General features: G+C 41.5%; 1 protein-coding gene across 1 annotated transcript in view; it reads left to right on the top strand.

Moving 5' to 3' along the window:
* Positions 1-1,790: 1,790 nt before the first annotated feature.
* Positions 1,791-18,261, top strand: part of col11a2 (collagen, type XI, alpha 2) — a 36,548-nt gene continuing 20,077 nt past the window's right edge. Inside the window, exons 1-20 of the mRNA XM_071204910.1 lie at positions 1,791-1,977; positions 3,505-3,715; positions 3,905-4,067; positions 4,784-4,906; positions 6,750-6,939; positions 8,952-10,210; positions 11,510-11,617; positions 13,194-13,403; positions 14,369-14,422; positions 15,127-15,168; positions 15,454-15,516; positions 15,651-15,725; positions 15,960-16,046; positions 16,293-16,349; positions 16,514-16,567; positions 16,753-16,806; positions 17,175-17,228; positions 17,626-17,679; positions 17,841-17,894; positions 18,001-18,045. Of these exons, the coding sequence (XP_071061011.1) occupies positions 1,791-1,977; positions 3,505-3,715; positions 3,905-4,067; positions 4,784-4,906; positions 6,750-6,939; positions 8,952-10,210; positions 11,510-11,617; positions 13,194-13,403; positions 14,369-14,422; positions 15,127-15,168; positions 15,454-15,516; positions 15,651-15,725; positions 15,960-16,046; positions 16,293-16,349; positions 16,514-16,567; positions 16,753-16,806; positions 17,175-17,228; positions 17,626-17,679; positions 17,841-17,894; positions 18,001-18,045 (3,144 nt within the window). The remainder of the gene's footprint in view (positions 1,978-3,504; positions 3,716-3,904; positions 4,068-4,783; positions 4,907-6,749; positions 6,940-8,951; positions 10,211-11,509; positions 11,618-13,193; positions 13,404-14,368; positions 14,423-15,126; positions 15,169-15,453; positions 15,517-15,650; positions 15,726-15,959; positions 16,047-16,292; positions 16,350-16,513; positions 16,568-16,752; positions 16,807-17,174; positions 17,229-17,625; positions 17,680-17,840; positions 17,895-18,000; positions 18,046-18,261) is intronic.

Genomic DNA, 18,261 nt, shown 5'->3' with positions numbered 1-18,261 from the left:
GTTTTATTATAAAGTGCTGTGAGTCTTTGATTGTGGCTCTATGTTGGTTTCTGATGACAGCTGTGCCTCCTGCTGACCTTTGCACTTTACAGCATTTCATGTACAAGTAGTTATTATAAAGTATGTAACAACAGTGGCCCAAGTGCTAATGGGCTCCCTGTGTCATTTATATGCACTTATATGATTTTTCCAAAATATTAAAGTGGCTGCTGAATGAAAGCAAACCGGTAACTCCATAGGCCGCATTGCAGGAGGTTGTTATGTTTTCTTTAGAGCTGTAGTTTGTACACAGCCAATGCGTCACTGCCACCGTCCATAAGTGTATTATGAGAAGGGCCATAGCAGGGCCGGCTGTAAAGGACTTTCATTGGCTGCTAACAGCTCTCTGGAGCACCTCAAACACTAAGGCTAGCCAAGAGGGAGGCGGGATAACTGAGTTGGGGAAAATATTAATACTGGGTGATGTTTCAAACCATAGGACCCATCAACATGTTCTAACTGTCATGATGACTTTGAATTACATTTAGACTTGGGTTTTCTGAGTTTGAAGCATTGAGCATTCTATTTTGAAATCTTGGCAGAATTTAAGTCATGCATATTGTCATTCCATCCTGACAGCAGCATCTGCTCGGCAATTTGGGAGGAGTTACACCATAAAGATGTGCAGCATAAACAACGCATTTCTGAGCAAATATCACAAAAAGCTTTTTACTGAAAAGTATAAAGCAACACACAGCCAGACTGAGCAAAAGTGTTCGCAACGCATGTGACATCCATTGTTCTTAAAGATTGAACTCCTGTGGTGAAATAAGTGCTGACAAGTATGTCACACTAAATGTATATTATGTTTTAAATGATCAGTGCATTCAATCCAAAACAATAATAAAGACTTAAGAGGACTTCATTAGTACCCGTGACTTTGATTTTCCTTCTTCCTCTGTAGTTTTGCTACTTTTAATTTCTATGTAATGTATAGTATCCCATGAAATGGAATATAACATAAGAAACATGGCTGCTTTAATCCAACTTGTCTTCCAGTTGAGTTTTTTCTGGTGGTCATAAAGGAAATGAAACCCTACATTTCAGAAAACACAGCCATACATTTCAAACTGAAACCCACAGACTGACGCAGTGCCTTTGAGCAATGTGAGAAAGCCATGGCGGTGCAGACTGAGGGCGGAGAAACAGACCTCAGCGTGTGAGAGTGGAGACAGGGTGTGAGGCTGGGCAGTTTGTGTGTGTGTATTTGTGTACACTGAATACCTGGAGTGTGTGTGCACGTTCTGTGTATGTCGTGTGAGACTGTGAGATGCTTGTGTGTCCTCAAATATTCACCTGACTCAGCACTATCACGTCAACAGCCACTTGTTGCTTGATACAAGTGAGCAGAATAGAGGCAGCTGTCTGCGCTCAGACCTAAACTCAGCTTAACTGTATGTGGCTTGGACGCTGGCCAGTTTACTTTGACACAGTGCTTCCTTTCTTACGTTATACATATATACAGTGGTTTCCATTGTGGACATCCCCTGTACCTGCGCCTATATCGCATTAGACCGGCAAGAACATTTAAGATCACTTGCAAGATTCACTTTTTGTATCCAAAGTTAGGCTTCTGCAGCTGCAAAATAATGGCTTTTTTTCAATCACTGTGTGTATTCCGTATGTCGCCTCCACATCTACAGACAGTGCTAATGGCCAGAAAAAGGTGTCAAAGATCCTGTATCGATGAATGCATGTAATCGACTGATGTTACGTTAGGCTTTACGTTTTGAAATGTAAAACAACATTTAATGACGGTATTTCTCTCTTCCTCAGACCCAGTGGATGTGTTGCGGGCTCTGCAGGTTCCCTCTCTCCCTGAGGGCGTGAAGAAAGTCCCCGGCTTCTGCGCGTCCCGCCGCTCCGGCACCCCCGACCATGCTTACCGCATCAGCAAGAAGGCCCAGATCTCTGCCCCCACCAAGCAGCTGTTCTCAGGTAGGCCTGTCAGCCTTCCATCGGGGCACAAACTTATCTCGTGCCCTCATTGGTCATGTGCGCGTTCGTGTGTGTTGGAGGAGGGGCTCTGTAAGGAAGTGGCAGATTTTCTCCGGTTGTGTATTTTCAAATTCTAGCGATCTCGAGCCAGTTTCTCAAATTGACCTACCCCACCTTTAAAGGAGTACATTATTTTTGCATTTACATCATGTTGGAGGACTTTAAGGAGCTCCAATCAGAGCCACAGAGGACATCATGATGTGTTTAACTGGCTGAATACTCCTGATTAGTAAACTAAATGATCCCTTTTGCTCAATGTGATAATGTAATTATGCATTTATTTTTACAGAATTGTTTTACTGGAGAGCAACTGAATGAATAGCTGTCTCTTTATTTGATTGTTCATTATTTTTGTTTCCTCTTTTTAACCTTCAAGTTCAAACGTAGCTTTATTGCCTTGACTGAAATGAGGTACAATATTGCCAAAGCAGAAAGGTTTACAATATAAGGCCGAAGTATTTTCTCAAGGGAAAAAGAAGAGAACAAATGTGAGGCTATGCAGTTTACTCTGCGTGATATAATACAAATAAAATCCAGCTATTAGAATGCAGTAATGTATTGTTTCCCTCAGGCTCGTGCATGCTGTGATCATGTCTTTAAGCCTCCCTTGAAATGTCATTGTAGGTCTGATAGTGGCTCAAATATATAACTTGTTTTTTTCTATAAAATGTTATTTAATGTTAATGTTTGTTTGTTTTAAACATGCATTCATGCATGTCTTTTGACAGACTTTTTGACTTTGTAGTAGCAGTAAAAAAAAAGGACAGGATAATCTTTATATTTAACATATTTACGATGCATTCCAGAGTGCAGAAACCTACCATTAGAATTACAGGTTGCTACTTATGTCTGGAGGTATTTTAAACTCAGCTCTCGTGGGTTCAGTGAGGCTAGATTGCTCATGGATATAAAGCATAAGTATGTGGTGCAGTGCAGGAGTTGAGTGAAGCTGTGTGGGAGAGCCCAAAGAAAGTAACTTAAGGATACTGTCTGACACGCTGGAGTGAGGAGCAATAAAGAGAAAGTAGCACTTATGTGGTTGTGAATAAATCCTCAAAAGACAATGTTGATTTCGACTCATTTTCTAAAGTTTAGTCTTCCATCTCTGCCCACCTGTTATTACGTGTCTTTATCACCTATAGGGAATAACACTGCTATTCTGAAAGCACTTTCTCCTGACAGATCCCCTTTCGGCTCATCACTGATGACTTTTCTTCGCAACATACATGTCTTATCTTGCACGACCATATTCCTACTTTAAACCTTTTTATCCTGCCTCTCCTCCTTTGCCATGATGAAGAAATGTTCTGGTGCAGTTCGGTCAGCTTTTCTTTCGGCTACTTTCTCTATCATTTGCCTCTTTCTTATTTTCTTCCTGTCCTAAAACAGTCACCCCATGTTCATGATCTAACTCTCTCTTTCTGTCATTGCCTCTCTCCTCCCTTCCCTCCCTTCCACCATCAATAGGTCGATTCCCGGAGAACTTCTCCATCATGGCCCTGGTTAAGGCCCAGTCTGGTCTCCAGGCCTTCCTCCTCTCCATCTACAGCGAGCAGGGCATCCAGCAGCTGGGTATTGAAATGGGACGCTCCCCTGTTTTCCTGTACGAGGACCAGAACGGCAAGCCAGCCCCTGAGGACTACCCGCTGTTCAGAGGCGTCAACCTGGCTGATGGCAAGTCAGTAACCAGCAACAACCGGCTTGTGACTGGTTGAGATGACATGTGTGGGGTTATTATAGGGGTGGGGCAGTGTGTGTGAGAGTTGGAGTGCATATGTGGTTTAAGGGTTGGTTTGAGACCTATCTAATCAGGCCTGTAGTCACAGTACAAATTTATTCGCCTTCGCTTCCTCCTCTTTGTCTCTAGGTGGCATCGCATCGCTATCTCTGTTTCCAAGAAAAATGTGACACTGCTGCTCGACTGCAAGAAGAAGATGACCCGCCCCCTTCCCCGCGGCAACCATGCCGAGGTGGACACCAACGGCATCACAGTGTTCGGAGCCCGTCTGCTCGATGAGGAGGTTTTCCAGGTAAGGCCATTTTTTGGGATAACCTGCGAGGGACGCTGTTCATGGTTTAACTGATTGTTCGACACATACAAAGTACTATCTTTGAAGTAAAGGCAAGGCAAGTTGATTTATATAGCACTTTTCAACACAAGGCAATTCAAAGTGCTTTACAAAAAGGAAAGACATTAGGAACATAAAACACATTAGAAACATTAAAACGCAAAGGTACCGCAGCATCAGGACTAAAAGCACCAGACTCAGGGACAGCTTCATCCCACAGGCCAGAAGACTATTAAACAACGTCCATAACATTCATCTGGCTGCTACTTAGAAATTATGTATCTCATATATCATTCCAATCACTTGCATATTCTCTTATGGCACTATTTCACTTTTTTACTATTTTTCTTTTTGTATTTACTATTTACCTGCACTATTTGTTTCTGTGTTTCTGTTTTATTGTGTTGCACTGTTTGAGCAGCCTGTGGCCTAAGATTTCCATCGTCATAACTACACTGTAGCCATGTTCGTACGACCAGTAAAAGCCTTGAACCTTGATAATAAAACATGAATAACACAGGCACATGAATACAAGTTAGAGTGCAGTGTAAGATGTGAATAATTAAAAGTAAGTAAAAGTAAAATAAAACATTAATATAATATGTTCCTCCATAGACGTTTACATAATGCCCAGTAATAGATGATGCAGCTGGGAATCTGTCTGTTTTCTTCCATAGGGAGATATCCAGCAACTGCTGATCGCCTCCAACCCCCAGGCTGCCTATGACTACTGTGAGCACTACAGCCCTGACTGTGACTCCCCGATCCCCAAGACCCAGGCTCAGGACCCCAACACATACGTGAGTAACACAGCCACAACACAAGTCCATCCACAGACTGATGGAAACCAAAATGTGGTCGTTCACACGTATGAAACTCGAGTTCCCACAGGCTACAAAAACTAGCCTCTACATGTTTGACTCACACACTTTCCCCTCTCATTGAGGTAACTGGAGATGAGGTCTCTCAGTTGTTACATTAAATATTAATCCCATAATTCTAACGAGACTACTTACTAGCATTTAATACCGATCTAATAACATAATAGTGCTAAGTGCTAAGCATTATGCTTACACCACTCATCCCTCAAGTTGTAGGCTCATCTGTAGCTCCGATAAAGCAGACCAAACGTGATCTGTGGACTTTGTTTTCCTTTTCTGTGGCACGATTCTCAATACCGATTCACTTGGAGAAAGATAACCTATTCACGGTGCTTAAATAATCTTAGTGTTGTCGTTGTATTTTCTTCCTTTCCTTTGATCAAGGAAAGATGTGTAGGAAAAATAGAAGATCAATTAGAAAAAGGCTCTCAAAGTGAAAAAATGAAACGAAAAGAAACCCAGATTCATGGGTCAAATATAACATTCGACTTTTATCATGGATGTCACGATAGACATTTCTGTGTCACTTCTCTCAATTCCAAGGCCCAAATAAGTGCAGTCTTTCTAAATGTGATGTGTGTTAGGAAAGCTATACTGCATGAACAATGTGGTCGAGGAGTAAAAGAAAGGCCACACTAAACGCACCTGTCCTCTGAAAACGAAAGAAAAGTCCTCAGGTTCAGTTTGTTACCTGTGGACGTCATCAAAGTGCTGCTCTCTCTTTCTGTCTTCCTCACGCATCCCCATCGTTAGCAACCGTTTGTATCCATCCACTTTCCTCCTCACCTCCCTGCTCTGTGTGTCCCTGAGGTAAAGAGAGAAAAGTAGAGGTATGGTGATATCACACCTTTGGGCACATGTCCACCATCTTATTGGAGACACATACGCTTGTATTACAGCAGTGGATTAAATGTTGCTTTTTTCTGCTATGGAACACAGAAAGGTAGGGGAAAGAGGATGATACAAGCCAACGTGTCTTTCCCTCATTGGACTGAAAGAAAGAGTTCATAGAACAAGCGAACAAAGATCCATTCTGATTGGTTCTCTGGTTACATTGAGACATATAGGCATATGACATGGAGATGGCTTAAGGTGGAGCCTCTTTGCTTACTGAGACTGGTTGTACACATTACACACGTCATAATCATGAAAGCTCTCTCCCTTTTTCTGTCAAAAACATAGTGATATTTGGGATTCCCTGACACCAGCTGCGTCACATTAGCATCCGCATTCATACATCCAAAGTACATGATGTTTATTTTATAAGCCTGCATTACGGATCAGGCAATACAATCATTGTATCAGTCACTGTACAGAGCGCCAACACTTTGCGTCCCTGTTGATGCTGTTGAAATGACTGCTTTCTGAATGAATATAAATCTGTGTGATTTTATTCATTGGCTTCACCCATCATGAGTTTCTCCTTCATCGAGGAGGTCTGTGCTTTTTTTAATATGAACCTACAGAAACCAGCAGCACAGACTCCTTCTGATGAAGGGGAAATAAAAGCTTAGCATTGTACTTGTATCACCTTTGCTGTCTCTTGCTGCCTACCACCATGTTCTATGTGTACCCTACACTCACCCCTATCCTTGCTACCTTCATGTATCTGACGAGCCCCTATTCACCTCTGTGTGGAAGTCCACCCCCCCTCTCCATGCATTCCTCTCCTTCCATCCCTCTTGCTTTTATGTCCCCCCCTGCAATCTCATTCCTCCCTCTATCCTTCCTCCATCTTTCAATCCTCCCCCATCTCTCTCAGTACTTTGATGAGGAGCAGTATGACCATGAATACCCCTATTATTATTATTATTATTATTATGAGGAAACAACAGGCATTCCCTCCTCCTCTGCGTCCCCTCTCCCCAACTTGGGGCCCTCAGTCAACGGGGAGCACGAGAGAGGGAAAACACCAGCGGGGTTATGGAAGGGGAGGATAATGAGAGAGAGAGGTATTGAAGCAATAACTGAGGACTTATCAATAATATAGGTTTAGCTTGCCAAGTATTTGAGTATCAACCAAATTTGTATTACATCTTCCCTAAAATATTTGGTATCAAATCTACATTTTCACTTTTAGCATTTCATATGCCTCTCTCGTCCCTCATCACTCCATACCTCCTTGGTTTTATTCACATTTCACCTTTTCTTTAATCCACATTGACACAATCACCTCGCTTCCACCGCCTCCGTCACACAGGATTACCTTTGCTCCTTGTGGTTATTGTTGTCCTCATGTCATTTACATGTTGTCGTATATGTGTGTGTGTTCAGATGTGGCCAAGTGGGGGCACGAGGGGGGTGTAGGTGCAGCTGTGTTGTTATACACACATGCAAACCTTTTCTCACATTCCTCCAGTCTGCACTCCTTCATTATATATCCTGTTTATGAACAGGTGTCACAAAATGTATTGGAATATACAAGTGCAAAGATAACAACATATATGGCACATAAAATAGGTCATTTGTTAATCAGATAAAAACAAAATGTATTTACCTGTTATTGAGATTACTTGATATCACATTCTTATTTTTAATTTGTAGATCTGTTGAAATTACAATATCAAACTAATGGATTACATGATTATTGGGAGTCTCCTTTTGTCTTAAACTGACTTGGTCTTATAGCCTTTGTAAATAAGTTGTGTTTTTATAAAATATGAATTGTACCTAACTTCGTCACACGATGGGTTTTAATTGGCTTACAAATGCTTTGTGACGGCAAGACACTTTTAGCATTCATTCGACTACACCCAGCTTTCCAACAGATACCTCAACACATGAGCACCAAAAGCACAGACATATTTGCAATACCATTTGACCGGGGCATGTGTCTGTATTGTCTTGTTACTTGCATGATTTCTTAATTATCTTAAAGGATGTCACCGCATGCTTGTACTTCTGGGTCATCGGTTTCCATACACATTTTCCAGGCAATATGGGAATGTCAATGCACGTGTTTTTGTCTTGATATAAGAATTCATAATTGTACACCTTACCTCAGTATGGTATACACATGCCACACATGTAGCCAAAGTCTCTGTCTTTAAGACTGTTTGTGCTCTTGCATATTTAAGGTGTTTAACTCACAATGATAGACATCTCTGCATACTATATTAGTCGGGTGAACTTTTTGTAAATGAAATGTTCATTTGCATGTATTTTCATTATAACAGCATGACTGGTTCAGTAGGAATGAATCATGTACTGTTGTTTTCATTTTTTTGTTTTATGTTACTAACAAGCATTTGCATGCTCCCCTGGCATCCATACTCCCTCTTGCATAGCTGAACAAGCAGTCAACCTCTTCGTCCTGCAGTTTGACTTGTCAGTGCATTATACAGTGTGTGTATGTGTGCATGTGTGTGTGTGTGTGTGTGTGTGTGTGAGTGTGTGTGTGTGTGTGTGTGTGTGTGTGTGTGTGTGTGTGTGTGCTTGTTTAGCACCAGCTTCACCTGACCAGTCACACCCGTAGTGCCTCTGCCAAACCACAGGCTCCAGTTCATATTAGCGCAATATGCTGCTTTTTAATGTAATCTTGGGAATGGCATTACTGGAGAAATCAGCAAAAACGATAAACCTCTTAAAATGTGAATTTTGAATTTTCTTATCCAGCTGTATTTTTGTTTACTGTTTTAAAATGTGAATGAATCCTTAGCTGTATCCAGTAATGCCTGTACAGTCTCAGTAAATCATCCAAGCCTTGGCCATCTTAATGTCATTGTTTCTCAAAACATCCACTCTTGTCTTTCTCTCTCCTTCTGTCCCTCCCTTGTTTGTGCTTTTGATCCCCCTCCCAACCCTTCCGTGTATCTTTGTCTTCCTCCACTCGCTCTTATCATTATACACTTTCACATACTAAACACCATCCCAACCAAAAAACAAAACAATCACGGATATTAGAAGAAGGTGATCAATGGAGAATCCGTCCCCAATAAATCCACTCCTGTCAAACCAAAACCAGCTCCTGCTAAGCCAGCCAAGACTGTTCCATCCAAAATTGTCGTCAAGTTGCCTATGCCTGCCAAAGCCCCCAAGACTGTTGCAGCCAAGGCAACCAAAGCTAAGCCCTCCGCTGTAGAGATCCTCTTGTCTAAGATAAAACCAACAGCAGCAGCTAAATCTAAGGCCGCAGCTGCTCCAGCTAAGAATGGCAAACCAACGGTGGAAAAGAAAGCAAATGGTGCAGCTAAAGCCAATGGCAATGGAAAAGCAGCTGTAACAAAAACTAATGGCAATGGTAAAGCTACAGCTGATGCCAAGCCAGCAGCTCAGGCCAAGGTGAATGGCAATGGCAATGGCAAGGTTGTAGCTGAGAAGAAAGTCAATGGTAATGCAAATGCAAAATCTTCATCAGAAAAGAAAGTCAATGGAAATGGAAAAGCCACTGTTGTGTCTAATACTAATGGAAACGGCAATGGCAAAGCTACAGCAGAGAAGAAAGCCAATGGAAATGGCAAAACTACTATTGAGGTTAAAGAGGTTAAAGTCAAAATGAATGGCAAAACTGAGATTAAAGTCAGCGGTGAGGCTAAAGCCAAGGCCAATGGCAAAGTTACTACTGTTGTAGAAAAGAAAGCTGTAAAGGCAAACATTGAAACCACTACTAAAGTAAAGACTGAAAAAGTTGTCAAAGTAGAAAAGACCGAAAAGGCTGTGGTCATTGCACCTAAAACAGATGCCAAAGTAGAAGCTACTAAGGCACCTAAACCGACAAAAGCAGAAAAACCTGAATCTCCAAAAGCAGCAAAACCTGAAGCTACCAAAGCAGCAAAACCTGAACCTACGAAAGCAGCAAAACCTGAACCTACGAAAGCAGCAAAACCTGAACCTACGAAAGCAGCAAAACCTGAACCTACCAAAGCAGCAAAACCTGAACCTACAAAAGCAGTGAAGCCTGTGGCCACGAAAGCTCCAGCTGTGAAACCTCCAGTAAAGGAAGTCAAAGAGGTCACCAAAGTGAAAACTGTTGTCACCAAAGTCCCTCTGGTCAAAACAAGCATCAGCAAAGTTTTGAAGAATGTGTTCGAAAAGGTTACCATCCAGAAGAAAGTTGCTTCAACATCTGCCCCTGTCCAGCCCACTACACCCAGACCTACAAAACCGAAGGTGGCGGTGGACAATAATGTCAAGTCCCTGCACAAACCATTCCCACCGTTTGGCAAGACTATGCTGGGTGGAACTTCAGTCCCAGCGAAGAAAAATACCAACGGTTATCAACAGGTACAACAAGAAGGACCATGTTTGGGTCAGAATGTCCGGAGTCGTATGTCCCATCTGTCCCATCTGGTTGCCAGAACGTTTCACCATCTAGGGTTTGCAACTCGTTTGCAGTCTTTTGTATGCATAGTTTCATCTTTAGATAGGTGGCTTGCAGTGCAGACGTTGAGTTAAATCCTGGATGGTGGACAATCTGGTCTTCAGAATGGAAGTTGGTTCATACCAAGCTGGGTGCCTTCTTATATATCATATGATCTTTACGATTGCCCCAACTTCTCCATATGATATGATACAGCGGTGCACATTGAAGCATGGCTTATTGTACGGTTTCATTGTTCTTTACTTCCCTATACTTCCTTCAAGCTGTTGAAGCTGGATCTCAGGAACTGAATACGCAGCACTCCACCTCTTTCTTTTCGGGGAAAACATTAACGTACCGGTGAAATGAATGAGCATGGATTTCTATGGCACAAAAACTAAACTTAAGAAACCACAAATACTATCACATTCTATATACAAGCAACACAACAAACCTCCTCTGTTACTCTGTCATTCTCTCCTTGTTTTGTTAAAGTACCTGTGTTTTCTCTCTCCCTGTCTTTGGCCATATTTTGTATCAAATACGAATAAAGCAGCCTCACAGAAACTAAAAAGCATGTGTGCTTTTGTAGAAGTTGAACTTCATGAAATGTCTACTCTATTATGACGCTGACCTGCTTTAAGGTTGAGGGACATTGTGAGGTTCATGGTCATTAGTGGGTTCTGGGAAATAGATGTAAAATCTGGAATTAACTGGATTGTTTTCTGTGAGGCTGCTGATTGGAGTTGTCTCTCTGTTTTCTGGTCTTGGGTGAAACTAAACATCCCAAAGCATCAAGTTCTGATGTTTGTATCTTAAGGGATGGATAGAGGCTCTCAGTCCTACTTCCAAAAAGAGGAGACTTCAACCTTTCATGAATATTGGCTTTGTGAACTTTAACAAGTTGTTGACCAATACAATACAAATAAATCTCAGCAAAGTAGACTCAATGACTCCCTAAATCTTGCATATGGCAACATTTATAGTTATTGAGATCCTGAAACCTGACATTTCTTTTGTAAAATGGATCTTTTACAACTTTAAAAATGTGAGTTGCCACTAAAAACGTTTCCTTCAGCACTGGCAACCACAGTTTTATGACGTGTTCCATTTTATTCTTTTGACTCATAACTTACAAGCAGAATTTGAACTAACCGCGCTCTTCCATTCAAATCTGCTTATTTCCTCCCTGCAACCCAATTCCTGTCAACTTGACCAATCAGGATGTAGATACTGAATATTCCGAGGCTGGCCACACCCCTACAGAGACTGATTATTACTATGAGGAGATGGTGCCAGAGGGTGAGGTGATTGGAGAGGAAGAAATCCCTGTACAGGTAAAAAAGAAGAGTACACACTGGTCAGTCACATAGATAAAGAAAAATTAAATAGTTCAAAAACATTTGATATCAACTTTCTAATTAACACATATGAAAATTATTGATTTCTACAGATAGATTTTCTTTTTTGCTCAGTAAAATATAAAGAAACAGAAGTTACAGATTAGCCCACAGTGACAAATACTGGAAGAAATCAGCGCCTCAATACAAGAGACCTCCATCGCCAAAGGAAGAAGACAGTGTAACACTTGTGTGGTGGTGAGCCCAGTCTTTGTAGTTTAACCAAGTAGTACAACTCCGTGTCTCTCTTCTAACCACACATAATGTTTTGTTGGCCCCGATGCCACATAACAAGAAACAAATCTTTTTCAAAGAGAATGACATTCATCTGCTTGTATCATCAAATATTCTTACGTGGCTCCTTTCCCCCCTAACAACAAGATTCCTGTTCTCATCTCAAGGTATTCTGTTGATCAGGTTGTTATCTTGACATAAGAACAAAAATCTTGTGGAAAAATGGATCCGCATAGGAATATTCGATATGCAGATTTAACCAAAGCAACAAAGGGAGATGAATATCATGCATTCTGGTTTGAGAGAAAAAATTAACTGAACTAAAGAATACAGTAGTTGCAGTGGCTAACCTAACAGCCCTAAACTATATCAAATGAGTTTCTCAGTTTTGATCTGTTTCTCACAGTTCACCTGTTTTTTGGCAATAAACCGTATTGTCTTTATAACCCTTTTATCATCCATGTATATTAGCTGACCTTGATGACTTTGTTTTGTTTTCCAATGTTCACGCCATGAATCTTTTTGGTGCCTATTATAGAAGGGTTTATTTTACGACCAAATACGCACATTTGTTTGAGTTTAAAACTCTTTTTGTATGAGGTAACGGTTCAGCCACTGGATTCATTTGTTTTAAAAACACCCATGGTAAGTAAAATAGAAAATAACATAGTTTTTGCTTTGCTAAGCATCGCGTATTGCAACTTGTTTTCACAAAGTGCTTCATATCAGTCAAGTGTGTTAGGGGAAAAGGCAAGCATGACATTGAGATTAATAGTGCTTTTGCATTTCTCTCTGTCTCTCTTTTTAAACCAACATTTCAAATGTGAAATAATATATTTGGAGAAGTCCCTCATCACACAAGCTGATAAGAATACGCTTTGGTGAAAACACATACTATTATAGTTTCAATAATAGATCATTAATAGGAGATTTGAAATGTCAGGAAAAACCTGCTAATCCGTAATTCAACTGAAAGAATCAGACTGAATTTACAGCATTAAGGGCTGAAAAAGTCCCCACAGCCTGTGAGATGTCTTATGTCTGTCCATGTGTCACTGTTTATTTGCAAAAGGTAAGACTCACTTCCTTCTACCTATGCCCTCTTCTTCCACTCCCCCTGTTGTTTGCTTCTATATTTCTCTTTTCTTTACTAACTATTTCCCCATCATACATACCTTTCTCTCTTCCTTCCTTCTTTCCCTTGACTCTCTATTTTCCTTCGCTTCTCGTGCCCCTCTATCTATCCTGTTGCGGCTCTGATCAACCAAACCAGCCCCAGGTGGAGACCACGTTGCTGGGAGAGGAGGTAGATGCCACCAAGGCCGGCGGGGTGCTGGAGGAGACCTTCACTGAGGAGTATGTGACTGGGGACTTGGGCCTTAAGGAATACGACTATTCCTACAGGGACTACAATGAGCCAATACAGGAGAATGGAGATGCCAACATGGGCCCCGCCCTGTCCGCTGTGACAGACGAGGGAGGCGTAAGTCGTTTTGCTCCTGACGCAAAAAAACTACAAAAGCAGTTTCAGCCAACTCTGAATACTTGTCTTGGTCAAATGTTATTCAATGTCCTCTCAAAGTACTTGTTTGAGTCTCAGGCCATTATGGATAAACATACTTTTTTAGGTGCCTGGAAAACTCAATCAATCACGGAGAAACAACCATTTCAATGTGTTTTAAATACCTAAATGAACAAGACAAGTGCACAAATCAGTGGTTGAAATTGGTTTTATTCTGTACGGTGTGTAGTGAGCAGTTCAGCACCCTAGGAATAATAGCTATTACCATGGTAGAAGCTATTGGGGTTCCTAATAAACATACCGATAACTTGAACTATTGTGTCCACTGCATAAAGAGGCATTTTGAAGTGCAGCAGTAACTGATTGCTGCATCCTTTTTCTAAAATGCCATTTATTGCAGTGCATGGCTTCATTAAGTGCTGCTAAGCCCAGATGATGATCGATGCTAAGTAATGGACCACAAGTGTGTAGAACTATTGAATCATCATCATCATCATCATCATCATCATTTCAGCCAAAGCTTATAACTCTATCAAAAGCAAAACAGGTTTTTATTTTTATCATTCTATTTTCTACACTTGCAAATTAATGTGGCAAACTATTGTGGGCGTATGTATATGTGCACCTGTTGCATGCAGCCAAATCTGCATTATATGAGTGTGTGTGTGTGTGTGTGTGTGTGTGTGTGTGTGTGTGTGTGTGTGTGTGTGTGTGTGTGTGTGTGTGTGTGTGTGTGTGTGTGTGTGTGTGTGTGTGTGTGTGTGTGTGTGTGTGTGTGTGTGTGTGTGTGTGTGTGTGTGTGTGTGTGTGTGTGTGTGTGTGTGTGTGTGTGTGTGTGTGTGTGTGTGTGTGTGTGTGTGTGTGTGTGTGTGTGTGTCTCTATACTGACTATGCTGTGTTGTTGGCTACATGTGTGTTTTCCTCAGGCCGCCGTCAGAGGACAAAAAGGAGAACAAGGAGACCCTGCTGTCTTGGAGCCTGTGAGTTCCTTATTGTCTTTCCCTGAGCATTTGATTTGAACTGGATCATTGAGGGACAGAAAGACAAAAGCTTACTGACTCACTTTCCCAGGAAGCTCAGCAGCCCTCTTGTCATAATCTTGCTTTTCCAACTCTCGAAGTTTTTGCCACATCAATTTGAGGGTGTCATTGAAAGCCACACCTACTCTGTTAAAAAACAAAACAACATATAAACATCGGGCTATCTTACATATCTTTGTCTGTCATTGTGTTTGGCTGTGACCTACATTATAAACCATCTTACTGCTCCAGTTGGGAGCTTGACGAATTCCCAAGCTTAAACAGCTCGTCATTCAAGTAACGGAAACCATGTCCATCCAAAGACTGAAGGACAAACCGTAGCCCGTTGACCTTGCAGTAAAGCCAACACATTTCCATTTGTCATCTGAACTGACTCATGTATTTTTCCTTTGCATCTTTTACCTTATAACATTGTCATTAGTTATTATACATTTGATGTAGCCGTTGAAAAGGAACAGACCCCCACAGTGGGATCCACACGTTTTCTGCTTGAAAAAATAGCACTACAATTGTACTTTCAAATACACAACAGAGTCGCCTGATTGCAGGAAATATTGTATATTTGCACTGATCTCCATTGTATGTTTGTCAGGGTTTTTGTGTTCCCTTTCGTTACATTTCTAACTGTATTGTGTATTTTGCAGGGTATGCTAATTGAAGGACCTCCCGGACCTGAGGGAGCTGCTGTAAGTACATTGTGTTTATGTCCTTGTTTTTTATTCTACACATTTTCCGGCTTCCAAGCATGTACACGTCTGTAGTTTACTCCTTTAGAGTTATTTTGGCAGCACTGCCATTTGCTTCATGCAAGTGTTGTGCTTGTGTACACTTCTTTTTGAAAGGCTATGATAATTACCATCATTTCTTATGTTCGGCACCATTATCACGCTGTGCTTGACGCTGAAATAGAATATGACAGCCTCATGGAGTCCGAATAAGAATACTCAAGTTCCCCTTCCCATCTCCTTCAGGGTCCTACAGGCCCACCCGGCTCTTCTGGACCTCCTGGTTCTTTCGGTGACCCCGGCGAGAGGGTGAGTGTTTCACTTTATCTGAAGAGATACAGGTTGGTCGTGTCTTTGCACTGGTCTGTGTAAAAGAAGTGTATTTAGCTTCCACTCTCTCCTTGAACCTGCCATCTTCACCCCTCCCTCGCTACATCCTGCAGGGCCCTTCCGGTAAGGCTGGTATGCCTGGATCTGACGGAGTCCCTGGACCTCCTGGAACATCTGTCATGCTGCCTGTGAGTCTCCCTAATGCTTTGAAAAGGAATTAGAAATGTCTGAATATGAGTGATATTCGCCCCAACGTTTGCATTTTGTGGATAGCTTTAAGATTTAACATTGGCCCTTGTTCAATATTATTTTAAACATTTGTATCATCATATTTAGATTTGTTTAAATTAATTTGCCAGCGTTGTGTTGATAAATGATATTAAATGTATCAAACACTCACATGTGTTCTTCTCTTTTTTCAGTTCCGTTTCGGTCAGAGTGGAGGAGATAAGGGTCCGTCCGTTTCCGCACAGGAAGCCCAGGCAGCAGCCATCTTGTCTCAAGCCAGGGTCAGTCCTCACTTTTACTTCACATTTCGTTTGCCTCAAGGATCCTATCAGTTGAGTCTTGACACTTTGACATTGCCAGGGATTGTTGCCTTTTTTTAAAACGATGTGGACCAAGGTGTAGCATGTGTATGCACATATGACTTGGTAGACATAAGCCTTTCGTTGCTCTATATTTAAATGAAGGGTCATCGTTTGTGTAGCCAATTGCCTCCATGATCATTGATTTTGAGATGTTACTGTCTCTAGATGGCTCTGAAAGGACCTCCTGGACCAATGGGATACACTGGACGCCCTGGACCTTTGGTATGTTTGCAATCATTGGGACCCTTACCTGTTTATAACAAGAGTTGGTGTTTTGTTTACATTTTCAAGGATTTTTATCATATAATTCTCTTAATTGCAAACACGGCTTTTTTCTTTTTTTTTTTTATATTGTATGATGGTGATGGTGATGATTTCTGTTTCAGGGAAACCCAGGAAATAATGGTCTGAAGGGAGACGGTGGAGACCCCGGTCCTCAGGTAAGAACATCCCAACAGAACTCTTGTTTCATATCAAAGTTATATCAGTAAGATAGTTTGTATGCAAAATCATGTAATGAACTCTCATTTTACAGTTACTGCGGTTATAATTAAACTTATACTACATTTATACTCAGCTCAAATAAAAATACCACAGACATCTAATTAAATAATCCATCCTTCAGGGCCCCAGGGGACCCCAGGGTATGCTGGGACCTCAAGGCAAATCTGGCAGAAGAGTGAGTATGACACGTGTCTGGTTTTCCTTTGTTTTTATTGTTGTCTAACCCAAAGTTAAAAGGGCATCACTTTTAACTTTGTTTCTCCGGGGGGGCTCAGGGGCTGCTGAAATGTATATTCTGTAATAAATGGTGTAGATGTTTAAACAAATAACAATTGTGTCATCAGAATGTGCTACTTCCTAAATCCTCCAGGAAAGGTTTTGTCTTCTGCATCACAGACAAGGAATCATCTATTTGCACACGCCTCCAAAGTCTTGTTTAGGATCTCTCTGTCTGTTAATACCCTGTCAAAAACAAAACAGGCGTTTGTGGTACGACTGTGTCTCGTATACGGAAGCCCCTTTAAAACGTGTTCTTCCTCACAGGGCCGTGCTGGAGCTGATGGAGCCAGGGGAATGCCAGGAGAGTCTGGAACAAAGGTACGCTTTCTCTGGTGTCAGTCCCTTATGGAGATGTTTGCTGAAATGACATTGTGTTTAAAAGTCAGTTAAAAGATAGGGGAAAAATCTCTACTGAAGTCATCTAAGTGTAAATTCACACAGGCAGTAACTGTGGTGTTTGGATGCATGTAGCTTCATTATTTTTACTAATTTGTGTAAATGTACAACCTGCTAGGCTTCACAAGAACACGATAAGGTCAACTTGTACTTGGTCTTGCTGGAACAATAAAGTCCATTGAGACATCTCACATACTCTTGTACCCCAAAATCACAGCTACTGTATGTGCAAATCAAACTTTGCATTATGAATGCATCAAATCCACTACAATGCAGCAATTATTCCTAACACGTCTTTTATAATGTGTGTCTCTTTCAGGGAGACCGTGGTTTTGATGGCCTTCCTGGTTTGCCCGGGGACAAAGGACACAGGGTGAGTCCAATGCACATTACAATCAAAATGCTACATACAATTCACACAGTAATTCAATTAGTAAGGATATGTATGAGATTTTAATACTCTCTTTGTTTGAATATCTGTTTGTTAGCAGCTTTGTCTTGTTTCCTCACTCCTCTACTTGTTCTTCTCCCCAGGGTGACACAGGATCATTGGGGCCCGCAGGACTCCAAGGAGAGGACGGAGAGAGGGTAGGAAGATATGAAAAACATTTTGTTAATGATTCCAGGCACCCCTCACAACATGTCACTCCGTAAGTAATATTCACATCCTTGGTGTGTCTGTGTGTGTTTCCAGGGAGACGACGGAGACATTGGACCAAGGGGTCTCCAGGGTGAATCTGTGAGTGTTTCCATGACAACATCTGATTTTAAATCTCTCCCGCTTTCCCCTATCTCTGTTATAAGCAGCATCCCAGAATGCATCTCTGTGTATCCATCTGTAGCACTTCAGTTACCTTCACACCTGCTGTTTCTCAATGATACCTGACGGAGTTATCTCCACTGTTATCATGTGTAAGGCAGTGATAGTAGATGCAGCCAACTGCTGCCAGGATCA

This window comes from Pseudochaenichthys georgianus, chromosome 11 (genome assembly GCF_902827115.2).
Source record: "Pseudochaenichthys georgianus chromosome 11, fPseGeo1.2, whole genome shotgun sequence".
Lineage (NCBI taxonomy): Eukaryota > Metazoa > Chordata > Actinopteri > Perciformes > Channichthyidae > Pseudochaenichthys > Pseudochaenichthys georgianus.
This window is presented reverse-complemented; position numbering and strand designations above follow the sequence as displayed.